This window comes from Bos javanicus, chromosome 3 (assembly GCF_032452875.1).
Source record: "Bos javanicus breed banteng chromosome 3, ARS-OSU_banteng_1.0, whole genome shotgun sequence".
Lineage (NCBI taxonomy): Eukaryota > Metazoa > Chordata > Mammalia > Artiodactyla > Bovidae > Bos > Bos javanicus.
In genome coordinates this window covers 113766654-113782293 of record NC_083870.1, presented here as the reverse complement: position 1 = coordinate 113782293, position 15640 = coordinate 113766654, and the positions used below count along the sequence as shown (strand labels likewise).

At 48.9% G+C, this 15640-nt stretch overlaps 1 protein-coding gene across 5 annotated transcripts; it reads left to right on the top strand.

Annotated features, from left to right (window-relative positions):
• Positions 1–373: 373 nt before the first annotated feature.
• Positions 374–13217, top strand: HJURP (Holliday junction recognition protein). Of its 5 annotated transcripts, none has more exons than XM_061412689.1 (9): positions 374–523; positions 761–827; positions 3417–3469; positions 4918–5011; positions 5807–5871; positions 7210–7302; positions 7923–8007; positions 9639–11205; positions 12941–13040. In XM_061412689.1, the coding sequence occupies exons 1-8, from the start codon at positions 428–430 to the stop codon at positions 11180–11182; spliced, it is 2097 nt and encodes a 698-aa protein (XP_061268673.1). In that variant the 5' UTR covers positions 374–427; the 3' UTR covers positions 11183–11205; positions 12941–13040. The 5 variants fall into 5 exon arrangements, with proteins under 5 accessions (XP_061268673.1, XP_061268672.1, XP_061268671.1 ...); XM_061412688.1 differs by having other exon boundaries at positions 11863–13040; XM_061412687.1 differs by having other exon boundaries at positions 9639–13217.
• The last annotated feature ends 2423 nt before the right edge of the window (positions 13218–15640 follow it).

Sequence of the window (15640 nt, the reverse complement as noted above, 5' to 3'; positions counted from 1 at the left end):
AAGGGCTGGTCCCCCGCAACAGGCGGCGAGTCCCAGAGCAAGTCGCTTGGACATCGCCGGTGCACGACGGGGGAAATCTTACTCGTCTGGCTCTATACTGATGAACAGGCAGAGGACTCGCCCAGGTAACACCAGGCCACCAAACTCCCAGCCAGCAGCTGCAGACCGCTTCCCACACCCCAACCCCTCCTCCTCCCCTAACCGCTCCCGGGGCACTCCCCGGGCAGGGCGGGGTCGGAAACGAGGGCACGGATTGGCCGGGAGGGAGAGACGCCACCTGTTTGAAAGGCCCAATCAGAGGTCCTATCTTTCAAGAAACAGCCAATGGGAGACTTGAGGGGCGTGTCGGAAGGGCTATTTGAATCGCTACGCGGGCCGATGTTCCTAGTTCGGCTTCCTGCTGGGGTGGGGCTCTGGTCTGCGCGCCATGGAGGGCGAGGTCCTGTCGGAGGACGAGCTGCTGCTGAAGCTCCGGGACAGCCGCTGCCGCTTCCAGAGGCGCATGCAGCAGCTGATAGAGAAGGTGCGTCCCCTCCCGCTGGCGGGATGGAGGGGGAAGGAGGAGGGGCGGGAGGAGGAGGCAGGGACTGTGGGGCAGAGGGACTGGTCGGGGTGGGGGACCGAGGGGTTGGGGTGGGGGTGGGGGGGTGCTTCGGGGCTCCGTAGACTTACAGCCTCGCGCTGGCGCCTTCTCAGCCCGGATCAGGGGTTCCTCTCCGCCCTCCCATATGATGGGATGCCCCTTCTTCCTCTCCCGCAGTACAACCAGCCCTTCGAGGACGGCCCGGTGATTCAGATGTCCACGCTGACCTACCAGACGCCCCAGGGTACGAATCAGCACCCCCACCCCCAGCCTTTCTGAATTATTTATGGTTAAGTGTGTAACTGGAATAGTGTCTTAATAGAGTCTGGAATGCTGTCCCTGCTCTTTTGAAAATAAACCTGTTCACCTAATAAGCATTAATACATCTCTAGTTCCCTTGAACCTATCAATCACTTAAATTACTTATTTCCAATAGTTATTTATGAAGACAGAATTCCGATGACACATAGATGCATCCTGGTTAAAAATGCCCTTGTCTGGGTTTAGCATCCCGGCTGGTCATTTAATAGCCATCTCAGCTTGGGCTATTGCTTTAGCCATGTTGTGAGTTGGTTTCTTCATCTGTAAAGTGGAAAGATAGTGACAGTTAACAGCTGCTTGGCTAGATATTGTGACATTTACAGGAGATGGAGCCTGGCACTAGTGAACACTCTATTGACTGTTATTTGACCTGTTTAACTTGAGGTTCTGAGTACTTTGGAATTTGACCTGCATCCAAGGAGAAGGAGCCATCCTGTTTAATGCTTGATGTTGCAAACAGACTTAAATCATGGATTCTTTTGGGTAAATACCTGGGAAAATTTGCACTGGGTGAGGTCAGTGTCTATCATTCAGCCTTGTGCGTGCGTGCTGAGTCGCTTCAGCCATGTCCGACTCTTTGAAACCCTGTGGACTGTAGCCCGCCAGGTTTCTTTGTCCATGGGATTCTCCAGGCAAGAATACTGGAGTGGGTTGCCATGCCATCCTCCAGGGGATCTTCCCGACCCAGGGACTGAACCCACGTCTCCTGTGTCGCCTGCATTGTGGGCAGATTCATTACCGCTGAGCCACCCAGGAAGCCCTTCAGCCTTATTACTGACTCAATTTTACCTACTAATGAAAGCAAATCTCAGACCCAGTTCTGCTGTACACTGGACAGACGGACACAAATCAGTTCCTAATGAAATGGAATCCTGGCTCTGCTTTCTTAGCTGGACCAGCCACACCCTAAGTGAAAAGTTTTTATAGACAAGCTAATGTATTCCAACGGTAAGTTTTTTTGTTCATCTGGCCTGTGTCTAACCTTAAGGCTGGACACAGGAGTATGTAGAAATCATCCCTAAGTGTGCTATCAATAGGCTTTAGTGTGTTCTCTTGACTTGTTTATGGAAAGATGGGCAGTGTCTGAAATATTTTGGTCAATCCACGAATCTTAAACATCACTAATTTCACCAGTGAAAACTCATTTCCAACTCCAGTTAGATAAGAACAAGAATGGTAGCCAAAGCAGGAAGCACTTATGTGGAAGACCTCCTGGAGAGCTTGTACAGATTCACTGACAGTGATGCTAAATGTGGATTCCGTGGTTCTTTGTTCCTACAACCTTCTTGCTGATGGGAGCACAGGTCCCCTGACCTGTAGCTTTCCCTGAAGAGGTACTCAGGGAGTGGTCTTCCTGATTACGTGCTAGCTCACCACCCTTGCAGGGTGAATTCCTGTAATTTAAAGCAAGTTCCAATCTACACAGTAGGGTAGGCTTCTAACAGTCACAGGTTTTTGATTCTCAACAACCCTGCAGGGTAGGCACTATTAGGATCGTTGTTTCATAGAAGACAGTCCAGCAGAGAGAAATCAAGGAACTTGCACGTGTCACTCAGCCAAAGTAGCAAAGATCTGATTTGAGTCCAAGCATCTCTGCCAGGGGTCACTCTGTTCTGGAAAGGCCAGAAGGCATAGTAGAGAGTCACTCCTCCCGGGTTCCCAGCCGGGCCATACCATGCGGGCTAATAGCCTGGGCTGGTTATTTCACTTTCTCCTTGCCTCTGTCTCCATCTATACAGTGAACTTGGTGAGTGTCTATCCAAAGGAATTAGGAGTAGCATACAAGGCATGTGTCTGTGAATTGTGAATGCTGAATGCGGTGTACTTGGAGAAGATTTAGACTAGAGCCTGGACCAGTGAGCACCAAGTGAATCTTTGCTGCTGTTATCAACAACCATCTCAAGCCTTGCAACTCAATGATCCATTCTTTATTCATTTGAATTTACCTAGGAGCCCGTGGAGGTCTGGGGAGTATCTTGCCCAGATTCTGCTGGCTAGTGAGTGCAGGGCTCCAAAACTCGGCGTTTACTCCTGTGCCTGTGACTTGTTCTACAATGTGTAGGCCGCCCCAAGAAAGCACTTATTCTGTCCATGGAGTAGAAAGTTTGCCCTTGGAAAGTGCCTTCAGTATCTCTCTCTCTGTAGTATATAGATTGCTCTCAATACATGTGTTCTGAGGACAGCGCTTGGCATACATACGTTCCTTGTTTCTGTTTCATTTCTGGCTTAATCCTGGGTTCAACGAGCTGCTCCCTACAGGCAGGAGAGATTTTCGTTCATGATAAATTTGTCTGGTGTGGATTTGAAATCTCACAGAGATGAGATTTTCCTCTTTGAGACTTTCAACCTCATGAAGATGAGAAACAAGAGAATGTCAGTAATGTGGTTTGGTTAGATCTCCGTCTAATTAGATCTTTCCTTTGCCTGTCCCTTAGGTTTTCTTTGAGTACAAATTAAGCTGAAGCTCAGTGTTCATGATGACTTAAATGGTAATTACTATTTGTTTTTTAAGGATTGCGAATTTGGGGTGGAGGACTAGTGAAGAGAAGCACAGGACACATGCAGGTATTTCATGTCAAGTTTTATTGCCAGCATGCCTTGCTGGAGAGGACGGTTGATGTGAATAAAGGTGGAGATGAGCTGGAGCTGCACCCAGGGGCCACTGGGGTGCGTTGTTCCATGGTTTCCCCACCTTGTGTTTTCAGTCGCTCAGTTGTGTCCGACTCTTTGCAACCCTGTGGACTGTAGCCCCCCAGGCTCCTCCACCCATGGGGATTCTCCAGGCAAGAATACTGGAGTGGGTAGCCTATCCCTTCTGCAAGGGAACTTCCCAACCCAGGAACTGAACTGGGGTTTCCTGCATTGCAGGCGGACTCTTTTAGGGTCTGAGCCACCACGGAAGCCCCTTTCTCATGTTAACCGCCCTGATTTCTTGTGTGTAAGGATTTACTGAGACGCATGTCTTCTGCTGCAACTGTGACGCTTCCAGACACAGGACAGCTTTGGAAACTCCATCAGGTCCCACTTCTCCCGAAGCAAAGGCAGTGACCTCCCCAGGCAGGGTTCACAGACATCGAGGAAGTGATGCCCCAGGGCCGCCCTTAAAGGGACAGGCCTCGCCATGTTCTCACTCCTGCCCTTGCAAGGCTAGGTGGCCTAAAAGATTTTAGCCAATCTGGCATCTTGAATTCTCAAATTTCCCTAACGAGAGCCCATCCATGGCATTAGTTATGGTTACTAGAAAGGCTTGGAGAAAGGGATGGCAATCCACTCCAGTATTCTTGCCTGGAGAATCCCATGGACAGAAGTCTGGCAGGCTACAGTCCATGGGCTCACAAAGAGTTGGACACGGCTGAGCGACTAATGCAATGCAATACAACTACCAAGGCTGGTGGGCAGATCAGGCTCTCGGGGGCGGGTGGGGAGTGTACCACCTCCTTCCAAAAAAAAGGACTTCCACCCTGCAGGCTGGGTCCTGGTCAGGACAGCTGACCGCCCTGTAGCTGGAGTTCAGCTGGAAGGTGGCTCCATATGCCAGGGTCCCACCCACGCTGAAGCTTTTAAATGAATTGTAGGTCTCACGACGTGGAGGTCAAGCCACTGTTAAGATTAAAAGTCACAGAAAGTCCCCCGGGGCCTCTGGAATTTCCAGCTTCTACCTGAGGGTCTGGGGACCGTGCTATCCTGTTTGGTTTGGGCCCTGAGCTCACCGCCATGCCAGGGCCGAGCTGGACCTGGTCACTCTCACTTTCCTGCTCCCATCAGTCACCATCCAAGTGGTTTCTGAGACAGCAGCCCTGGGTACCACCAGAGGAAGACAGCTCTGTTCCTTCTCCAAGGGGAAGCTCAACTATCTGCTAGGAGTCTTGAGGCCTTAGATGCTGGAATGTTCTAAAAGAGAAGCCCCCGGAAAGCTGCCTTTTCTCTCATACACTAAAGGTGGGGATCGGAGGTGTTTTACTTGACATTTGCTTTGAAATACGTTATGTCTGAACCAAGCTTATCTTATCAAGGGCTCTCCGGTGAAGATGGATGGCAGGACAGATGGGTCCGTGCGAGTCCCAGCCGGAGATCTCGAGCTTTCCCCTCCTGACACACCAGCCGACGGTGAGTGGTCCTGGTGCTGGAAAGCTGTATTGGGGTGTGGGGGCTGATGGGGGGATGTGTCTCTGTCTGCCTCCACCTCCAAGTCTAGGCTCCTCACTCCAAGTCTATTTGAAAAACTAAAACCTCTGAAAAGTCCCTTGGTTCCTTTTCAACTCACCTAGGGAGCCGTCTCACTCACAGTTACGTCACGCTGCTGGACGCAGAAAGACTCCGGAGATGTTTGCTCGTGGGTGTCATTGCTTTACCAGCATTAATCCAGATTTCAACTCCGTAAAGCCTTAGGTCCGTGAATTCCCTGGGCTCCTTAATATAATTAGGTTCTTAAGTTGAACTGTCCAGGTGTCCAGCCACCCATGACTATTAGAATTCATTTAAAATGAAGTCAAATTTAAAATGCAGTTCCCAGCCTCACTAGCCATATTCCAAGTGTTCAGCCGCCACGTGTGGCTCGTGGCTGCCATACTGGACAGCAGGGGCGACTTTTCCATCATTGCAGAAAGTTCTATTAGACGGTGCTGGCCTACAGGCACTCAACTTTCAGGATGAGAGGCCATCGAAAGAGCAGAGGTTTTACAAAAAGCTGCTTTCCCTGGTGTCCCTGACTCGGGGCATATTCCTGTTCTGATGGCTTCTCTGCGTGGCCACAGATGACTGCGTCCCTGTTACAAGGGGCCGCTTGAAGCAACAGGAGTTTTCACAGCAGTATATACTCAAGTAATGCCAAAACTATCCTTAGGAGAAAATATACATGCTTTCTTAAGACATTCTGATGGAAATTTCCTCTTTTGCTTCTAGATTCAAAAAGCAGTGATGCTGATACAACTTTCTTCCAGGGAGAAGTGATTGCTGGGAACTTAATGGTGAGCCCTGTCTTTTGTTAACGAAGGGACGGAGTTGGGGCTTAGGGACAGGTGAACATTCTAGTGACCCGCATGTTCCTCCAGGCCCGCTTCTGAGGCTCACTCTTTGCTAACGCCACCCCTCAAGTCTCAGCACCCCCCATGCAGATCCCCTAAGGCAGCAAGTTGCCCCTTCTCAGGTTAGCACTTACGGCCCAGGATCGAGCCTGTCTTACCGGGCCTTTGTCAATGTTGAGTGCTGCTCTGCACACAGAACAAGCCCAGCTGTGGTTCCCAGCACGCCTTTGGCCTGGACAAACCTCGCCATGTGGAGAGCTGGGTTCTAGGTCGGTCGTACCCCGTAGAGATGCTGTCACAGGGGAGGTGCTCTGTGGACTGTTTCCGGGTCAGCCCTCGGGATGGATGAGACGCACAGGACAGAATCCACCCAAGTCTCTGACCTGCCCTCCGGGTTAGATGCTAGAACAGCTGGCGTGTGGCTTTCCTCTAAACTCACTCCTTTTGAGAGGTTTCCCATGCACCCAGGTGTGACCTGTCATGTCTAACTAGAATCGGGGGGTGGCCCTGGGCGAGGAGAGGGCTGCTTTTAGAGGTATTTTGTCGGAGTGGTAGTGAAGGGGAGTAGGCAGTCGAGGTGCCAGCCTTTCCCTGGGTTATTAATGTTCCCCCCACACCAGCTGCAGCCCCGGCCCTGACTCCTCACCCCCGCCCCCACCCCCGGTGCACATCGGAGACCGAGGCCCCTATTTCCAATGCACAGCAGGTGAGGGGCAGGAGAGGCCACCGTCCCTGTCCCCTGAGTCAGACAGTGAACTTCTTTTGTTGTTGTTTTTTCTTTTCTGATTTTGTATTTTGGATGCAGCACATGGGATCTTAGTTCCCTGACCAGGGATCGAACCCATACCCCGTGCAGTGGAAGCACAGAGTCTTAACCACTGGACTGCGGGGAAGCCACTGAACTTCTTGTCTGGTAGACGCAGCAGCTGGGATTGGCCCTAGCAGTTGTGTCCAAAACTCACCTAAGATTATTGATTCTTTTTTTTTTTTCTGATGCTAGTCATATTGTCAAAAACTTCTCCAAACTGGTATGTTTTGTTTTTCTATTTCCTTTTGAATTGGTCCCACTGGGTAAATTCCCTAAAGCTGGATCCCAGGTCAGGTAGATTTTCAGAGGGGCTGGAACACTCTGTACTGATAACAGCGGGAAGTGCAGAAGTGACTTTGAGGAACTCCATGTAAACACATATACATTGCTGACTGTGCCAGTACATTCCCGAATCCCAGAGCTCAGCCATGCCCAACAGCACTCACAGATACTGACTTCTGTCTTGGTGTCAGCCTGCAGTGCCCTGGAGCCCTTCGAAAAATGAGCTGAGAAGGAAGTACTTGACGCAAGTGGATATCCTACTGCAGGATGAAGGGTGTTTGGAGGTAATGTGTCCCTGAGTGTGTCCTCAGAGCAAACTGTAGGCTAGAGACCCAGTGAGCTGTGATTATGTCTGGTTTACTCCAGAGCCTGTAAAGACCATCTCAGTTTCCAAACTCTTTGGCTCACAGCCTCCCCGACGCCTGCTCTTCCTGAGTAGACACTCCGGGTCCCCTCAGGCAGCGGAATCGCTGCCCACCGTGTTCTGGGCTGCTCACAGGGTCCACTAGGGCCCCAGCCCTTGGGCAGAGGGTTTTGAAGCTGCACAGTTCATCCCGGTTCGGTCATGCTCCATCTGTGGTTGGGGAGCAGTTCCTGTGGGCTTGATACTGGGGGATGGGGCGGCCAGAGCTGACGCTTCGCAAAGCCTTTGTTAAAGTCATTTGCTTTGGCTTCCCTGGTAGCTCAGATGGTAAAGATCTGCCTCCAATGTGGGAGAGCTGGGTTCGATCCCTGGGTCAGGAAGATCCCCTGGAGAAGGAAATGGCAACCTACTCTAGTACTCTTGCCTGGAAATATCCCATGGACAGAGGAGCCTGGTAGGCTACAGTCTGTGGGGTCGCAAAGAATCAGACACGACTGAGCGACTTTTCTGTTTTCTTTTTGTTAAAGTCATTTGCTTTAGTTTCAGTGTGCTGGTTACGGAGAGGGAAAGTACACCCATGTGACCCTGGCCCCATCATTGGCCTCGCCCGCCAGACCTGCCCAGGGTAAGTGCGACATAGAAGCAGACCATTCACTTTCAGAAGCTTGACAGCGCCTTAGCTGGGCACCATCCGCCACCCCACCCCCGTGTTTGCTGGGCACGTTTCATCACCGTGAACTGTCAGAGACACGTGCGCGTCGTAGGTGCATTATTACCAAGAAAGGAAGGCCCCTTTGCTGGCATTCTTCTATAAAACAGGCTGAACTCTGTCCCTTCTGTTTCCTTTTTTCCCCTTACTTTATTCTTCCCAACATGCTTTTCCTTCTTCTAACTTTTCCAGAATCAGTAAGAACTCATGGACTTTTTTTTAATTCACATATTGGAATCTATTCTCCATTTTCAACTCACGTTCAGCCTGAAGGAGCCCCTTCCACTCTGGCTTTGGATCCTCTGACCTGTCCCCAGGGGTTCTGAGCCCTTCATCCCCCACCCTGACTCCAGAGTGGCCTCCCTCCTCCTTGACAGTGGTGCTCATTTGGTTGGTCACAAAGCACCAAGCAGCTTCAGAATCACAGCACCTGGTATAGACTCTGCTCGACAATGAGCCGAAGAAGGTTCTGGATCTCCAAGCAGCATTTTTATCCTCAGACCTTGTCCCACAGGGGGACCATGTTCAGGGTTATTTGGATTCTATTTTCTCTTCTGATTGTTGTCAGTTTGACAGAGAGATAGGGTCATTTTTCCCTCCTATGTTCATCTTTAGAGTTATTCTCATCTTTGTTGGTTTGATTTCACTTTTTAAATATATAAAACATTTAACATGATGCAAAAGTCAAAGCTGTGCGAAGAGCTGTATTCAGGAGGCCTGTGTCTTTCTCCGGCTTTCCCACTGACTCAGCTGTAAAGAATCTGCCTGCCGATGCAGGAGATGTGGGTTCAGTCCCTGGGTCGGGAAGATGCCCTGGAGAAGGAATGGCTACCCATGCCAGTATTCTTGCCTGGGAAATCCCATGGACAAAGGAGTTTGGTGGGTTACAGTCCATGGGGCCACAAAGAGGCAGGCACGACTGAGCGACTAAGCAACAACAAATCCCTTCCCCACACACTCCTGTCGGCAGGCAGGGTCAAGAAAACCGTTTCTAAACCGTCATACAGGGAAGAAAGACTCCTTTTAGGAGGGTCAATGGACAGTGAATTGTTTCGATAGCTAGAAAAAAAATCTCTGAGAAGAGTCTATTCCCAAATATTTGTGAAATTTTGTTGCTTTTATTTTTTTTGTATTGCTTTAAAAAAAAAAATCACAATGTTATACTCCTGAAACTAACATAATGTTATATGTGAATTATATCTCAGTTAAAACTAACAACTTTTTTAAAAAACCCATGCTGGTCATGATCCAGCCTTCATTTCCCTGATCTCTGTGTGTGAAAGTCAGTCGCTCAGTCGTGGCCAACTCTCTGTGACCCCATGGACTTAGCCCGCCAGGCTCCTCTGTCCATGAGATTCTCCAGGCAAGAATACCGGAGTGGGTTGCCACGCCCTCCTCCACAGGATCTTGCTGACCCCAGGCTTGAACCCTGGGTCTCCAGCGTTGCAGGCAGATTCTTTGTCACGGGAGCCACCCAGGGAAACTGATCTCTGCATGTGGATGGCTGTGAGTGGTCATGCGGCTTTGCCTTGTGTGTGTTTCTCCAGGATACTGCAAGGACGTCTCTGAAGACCGCCCTGGTGGTCCACTCCAGCCACCTCCATCACCCAGGGAGGGTGACGCCTCTCACTCCTGCTCAGCAGGCCAGGCCATGATGCCGAGGGGTGACGGCATCCCCTTACACGGGACCGGTGGCGGCAGCTTCTCAAGCAGCCCCTGCTCCAAGGGGGAGGACGTGTGCAACGCAACGCTCAGCGACCTGTACGCGGGGATGCTGCACTCCATGAGCCGGCTGCTGGGTGCCAGGCCCTCCTGCATCATCTCCACCAAGACGCTCATCGGCCAGAACTGGAGCTTCAGGCGGAGGCACCGGTGTAAGGGCAGAATGAACAGAACGAGCTGCCGAGGAGGGGGGCGCTCTCGGCGGAGCCCCCAGGAGAGACGTCCACCCTGCTCCGAGCCCCTGGAGGATGCAGGGACCTTAAGAGATCGTGGGAACTTGCCCGATGTTTCTGCGCCTAAGACGGATTTAAAATCAGGAAGGGCTCTTCTCAAAGTAAACAAACCCCAGATCCATACATTCACTCCACCTTGGAAGGAGCTTCAGGGAATGCCCCAGAAGCATTCATCATTGACTTACTTAGACTCCAAAGTGCTGTCTCCTCTTGATCAGGAAAACAGATTCGTGACCTTAAAGTGGTTGATTTCTCCTGTAAAAATAGCTTCCAGACCCAGAATCCTACGGGGCCAGGCGGGGAGTCGTTTTAAGGAAATTGAGATCAAATTTGACAAGCTTCATCAGGAGTATTGCTTGAGTCCTGGGAAGCAGCTCAGCCTGACTTACCCACCTGGCTCGGCTGTGGATGTGTACCGAGGTGGTCCCACGAGCCCTGGTAGCCCCCAAGGCTTAGAAGCCCACAGGCTGAGCAGCCCTCTCTGCAAATCAAAAGCTAAAAGGTTGAGTGAGGCCTCTGAAGGCCTGGGCAGAAGATCCATCAGAGTGGGTAGCTGCCTGCCGAAGAGTGAGTCCTTCCCCTCACTTTCAAAGACCAACCCCACCTGCAGCGCGGGCCGCCCAGAGCAGACTGTTGACCTTGTTTGTCTAGGAAGTGATTCGGGAAAGTTTCAGGAATCGGTATCATTCAGCAAAGCCATTTCAGTACCCAGGGTACAACCTCTAGGCTTTGCCAGGGATCGCTACGATGATATTAAAGAAAAATTTGACAAGCTTCATCGGCAGTATTGCCAAAAGTCGCCTCAGCAGACACAGGCGCCTTCAGATAAAGCACGTGCGGGAGTTCGATATCAAAAAGAAGGCTTCTCAGTGAAGTTCAACCCAGACTCTGGCTGTCGGGGTCCCCCAAGCCTGTCATCCTCACCCCAGCAGAGTGTAAAAAGCCCCCTGGCTTCCAACACAGTTGGGGCCCCTCCATCCATAGACGTTGCTCTTGCTGCTGGGTCGGGCCATCAGGTCCCCACAAAGCGATGCCGATTATCAGACCCTCAGGTGTGCGGAGAGGGGGCCAGACCCTGGAGTTTCTCACCTGTGGGCAGAGCCATGCCAAGGCCCGGGGAGGAGGTCGACTCTTAAAGCCCAAATGGGAAGAGAAGAAGGTGCGTTTCCCTTTGCTGAATGTGGGTGTTTGACAACTCTTAGGTGTTAATTTTCCAAATGTTCTCCCAAATTCTTTTCCTTCCTCTAACATCAGCATTTTTACACATTTCCCACTGGAATGCACTTTGGGGGTATTTCTAAAAAGTGTCCCTTAAGACGCTATCCGTCCTCGGCAAACTCACTTCCAGCTTCTTTATCTCACACTCAGAAAATTGCTGTTGGGCGTGAAACGGATCTGGGAGTTGATGCCTCTCTGCTCACATGTCACTGCTTTGTGAGAACAGAGTAGGAGCCAGCCCGCAGAGAGCCCGCAGCCTCCTGCCCTCCACATCGAAGCCCGTCTGAGCCCCTACCTCGGCCTCGATTTAGCTTGTGCACGTCCCTTAAGCTGAAGCTTTCTGCTGTCTGCACCATTTTCTCCAGAGACAAGCTGGGGTGGGGGTGGACAGGCTGCTGTGAGTTCCTAAACTTCCTCAGGTGGGAGCCACCTTCCCCAGAGAGCATTCCAGTGCACCACACGTGGGGTCCTGACAACGCATCTAAGTCCGCGTCGCTCCGCAGGCTGATGGGACCTGACTGGGTTTGGTTTGGCAGCTCCTTCCAGAACTATGATACAAACATGCTTAACTGTTTTCTGTATTTTCTTCTTCTTTCAGTTCAGTTCAGTTGCTCAGTCATGTCCAACTCTTTGTGACCCACATGGACTGCAGCACGCCAGGTTTCCCTGTCCATCACCAATTCCTGGAACTTGTTTAAACTCATCTCCATCGACTCAGTGATGCCATCCAACCATCTCATCCTCTGTCATCCCCTTCTCCTCCCACCTTCAGTCTTTCGCAGCATCAGGGTCTTTTCAGGGCCATGAGTCAGTTCTTCACATCAGGTGGCCAGTCTTGGAGCTTCAACTTCAGCATCAGTCCTCCAATGAATATTTAGGACTGATTTCGATTGACTGGTTGGATCTCCTTGCAGTCCAGGGGACTCCCTACTTAATATTCTCTGCTAAATATTATATATTTATTGAGGAAAAGGACCAAATCTTCCTGAGCTGTGAGCCCAAACTCCATGCACCAGGCTGTGTTGATCCCTTTTTACACCTTCTTTCTTTAAGCCCCACTTGAACCCTTTGTTTAGATAAGCTCTGTCCAATGGGCGGTGCTAGTTCATCTTTTTATAAATAAGGAAATGTGGTCTTGAGTGTGTGTGTTCCAGCTGTGCCAGGTCTTATTTGCAGCATGAGAGTACTTACTTGCGGCACATGGAATCTTAGCCCCCCCACCAGGGATTGAACTGGGTCCCCAGCATTGGGAGTGTGGAGTCTTAGCCACTGGGCCACCAAGGAAGTCCCCAAGGAAACGTAGCGTTAACTCCTGAATCCGTGCAGGCATGCATGGCTGGGCCAGGATTTGAAAGCCCATGGTCTTAACCGCCAGTTTGCGTTGCCTGTTTGAGGAACTACCGTTACTATTGTTCCTTTACATTCCTTCAGGTATTTATAATGACTCAAATATTCATGTACATTCAATGGAGTAAATATATCTTCCTCTGGAAAAGAGAATGGCTACCCACTCCAGGATTCTTGTTTGGAGAATCCCATGGGCAAAGGAGCCTGGTGGGTTCCATGGTTTTGCAAAGTTGAACACAACTGAATGACTAACACAAAAAACAGTTAAGTTTTGGGGGGCTGGCATTGGGAATTCTAGTGAAATTGAACTGAATTTTTTTTTCCCCTAGAGGAAAGAATGACACATCTTTCAGGATGGAAGAGACAAATGATTTCGTGTCAGAAAAACTCAAAGCTGAAAATCTATTGCCAAGTTATTTTGGAGTATTCCCTCTGCACTAACTGATTTTTGTGTATTTTTTAATTCTCAAGAAAATCCGAGAACTTGCTTCACTTATCTGTCCTTCAAAGCAAATTTCAATGAAATTGGTTCCATTGACGCGACTCTGGATTTTTGGAAATTATTTGAATAAAGTTGCTCAAATAAAGTTTTAATGTTATCGTTTACAGGCCTATTTTTCTCATATTTTCTTTGTTAAATTTACACGTGACCAGAAATCCTCCTTTACCTTTCCTATTTCCTCAGAGAAGTTTTTTCTGAAACCTAGTTTTAAGCCCTAGAAAGAAAGTCCAGCTGCTTAGCCTTTTAAATTCAGGCCAGCAGGACTTGGCATCTTCCATATTCGTTATTGCTATTCAGTTGCTAAGTCATGCCCAACTCTTTGCAACCCCATGGACTGCATCGCAGCAGCCTTCCCTGTCCCCCATGTCTCCCAGTGGAAGTCGCTCAGTGGTGTGCAACTCTTTGCGACCCCATGGACTATACAGTCCATAGCATTCTCCAGGCCAAGAAACTGTCTCCCAGAGTTCGCTCAAATTCATATCCATTGAGTCAGTGATGCTATCTAACCATCTCATCCTCTGCCACCCTCTTCTCTTGCCTTCAATCTTTCTCCAGCATCAGGGTCTTTTCCAATGAGTCGGCTCTTTGCATCAGGTGGCCAAAGTAATGGAGCTTCGGCTTCAACATCAGACCTTCCAATATTAGGAGGTAGCAGATTGAATCACTGTTCAACTCACCCATGAAAGTAATGCAAACAGCTTAATATTTTTAGATGAAAACATAAACGGTCCTGTGATGTCCCAAAACACCTGCAGCCACTTAACACCTGTGACAGCTCATGATTTTTATTAGAGCTGTTTATAATAGAGTTTATAATAGAGTATCACAGTGACTTTTTTTTTAACTTGTATACCCTTTAATTTTGTTTACTTTTTTGATACACATAGCATTTTTAAAAAATTAATAAATGCAAATATCCCTTTTTAAAATACTTATGTATTTATTTGGCTGCACCTGTTGTTACTTGCAACGTGCGGGATCTTCAGTCTTCGTTGTGGTACGTAGGATCTAGCTCCCTGACCCCAGCCCCCTGCATCAGGAGCACAGAGTCTTAGCTGCTGGACCACCAGAGACATCCCAACATTTCAAAGTTTTAATTCTTGTTTTGATTTTTTTCAGTTGTAAAGACAGTTTCTCATCTAGGTCATCATAAGATACAGACGGTTAAAATTTATTTATTTTTAATTGGCAGATAATTGCTTTACAATACTGTGCTGTTTTCTGCCTTATATTAACGTGAAATCAGCCATAGGTGTATATATGTCCCCTCCCTATTGAACCTCCCTTCCACCTCCCACCCCATCCCACCCCCTCTAGGTTATCACAGAATGTTGGATTTGAGCTCCCACATCGTACGACACATTTTCACTGGCCATCTATGGTAATGTGTGTGTTTTAATGCTACTCTCTCAATCCATCCCACCCACTCCTTCCCCTCTGTGTCCACAAGTTTCTCCTCTGTGTTTGCATCTCTATTGCTGCCCTGCAGATAAGTTCACAAGTACCATCTTTATAGGTTCCATATATATGTGTTAATATGTGATATTTGTCTTTCTTTTTTTGACCGACTTCATACTGTATGACAGGCTCTCGGTTCATCCACCTCATTAGAACGGACTCAAATGCATTCCTTTTTATAGTTGAGTAATATTCCATTGTGTGTATGTACCACAGTTTCTTTATCCATTCATCTGTCAATGGACATCTACATTGCTTCCGTGTCCTCGCTATTGTAAATAGCACTGCAGTGAACACTGGGGTACACGTGTCCTTTTCAGGTAACGTTTCCTCAGGGTATACGCCCAGTAGTGGGATTGTTCGGTCATATGGTAGTTTTATCCCTAGTATTTTAAGCAGTCTCCATACTGTTCTCCATAGTGGCTATATCAAGTTGCATTTCTGCTCACAGTGCAGGAGGGTTCCCATTTTTCCACACATTCTCCAGCATTTATTGTTTGTGGATTTTTCTGATGATGGCCATTCTGACCTCAGTGTGGTGATACCTCATTGTAGTTTTGATTTGCATTTCTCTACTAATGAGCGATGTTGAGCATCTTTTCACGTGTTTATTAGTCACCAATGGGTCTTCTTTGGAGAAATGTCTGTTCAGGTCCTCTGCCCACTTTTTGATTGAGTTGTTTTCCTGGTTTTGAGCTGAAGGAGCTGCTTGTATGTTTTGGAGATTAATCCTTCATCAGTTGTTTCGTTTGCTAAATTTTCTCCAATTCTGAAGGTTGTTTTTTCATCTTGTTTATAGTTTCCTTCGTTGTGCAAAAGCTTTTTAGTTTACTTAATGGACAGTAACTTTTAAATAGGAGAAGGCAATGGCACCCCACTCTAGTACTCTTGCCTGGAAAATCCCATGGACGGAGGAGTCTGGTGGGCTACAGTCCATGGGGTCGCTAAGAGTCTGACACGACTGAGTGACTTCACTTTCACTTTTCACTTTCACACATTGGAGAAGGAAATGGAAACCCACTCTGGTGTTCTTGCCTGGAATCCCAGGGACGGGGAGCCTGGTGGGCTG

Bases quoted from the DNA above. Each gene is read 5' to 3' on its own strand.
- HJURP (XM_061412687.1), top strand. From the start codon at position 428: ATGGAGGGCGAGGTCCTGTCGGAGGACGAGCTGCTGCTGAAGCTCCGG. The intron at 5,012-5,806 runs GTGAGTGGTCCT...TTTTGCTTCTAG, and splicing joins TCCTGACACACCAGCCGACG to ATTCAAAAAGCAGTGATGCT. The intron at 7,303-7,922 runs GTAATGTGTCCC...CATTTGCTTTAG, and splicing joins AGGATGAAGGGTGTTTGGAG to TTTCAGTGTGCTGGTTACGG.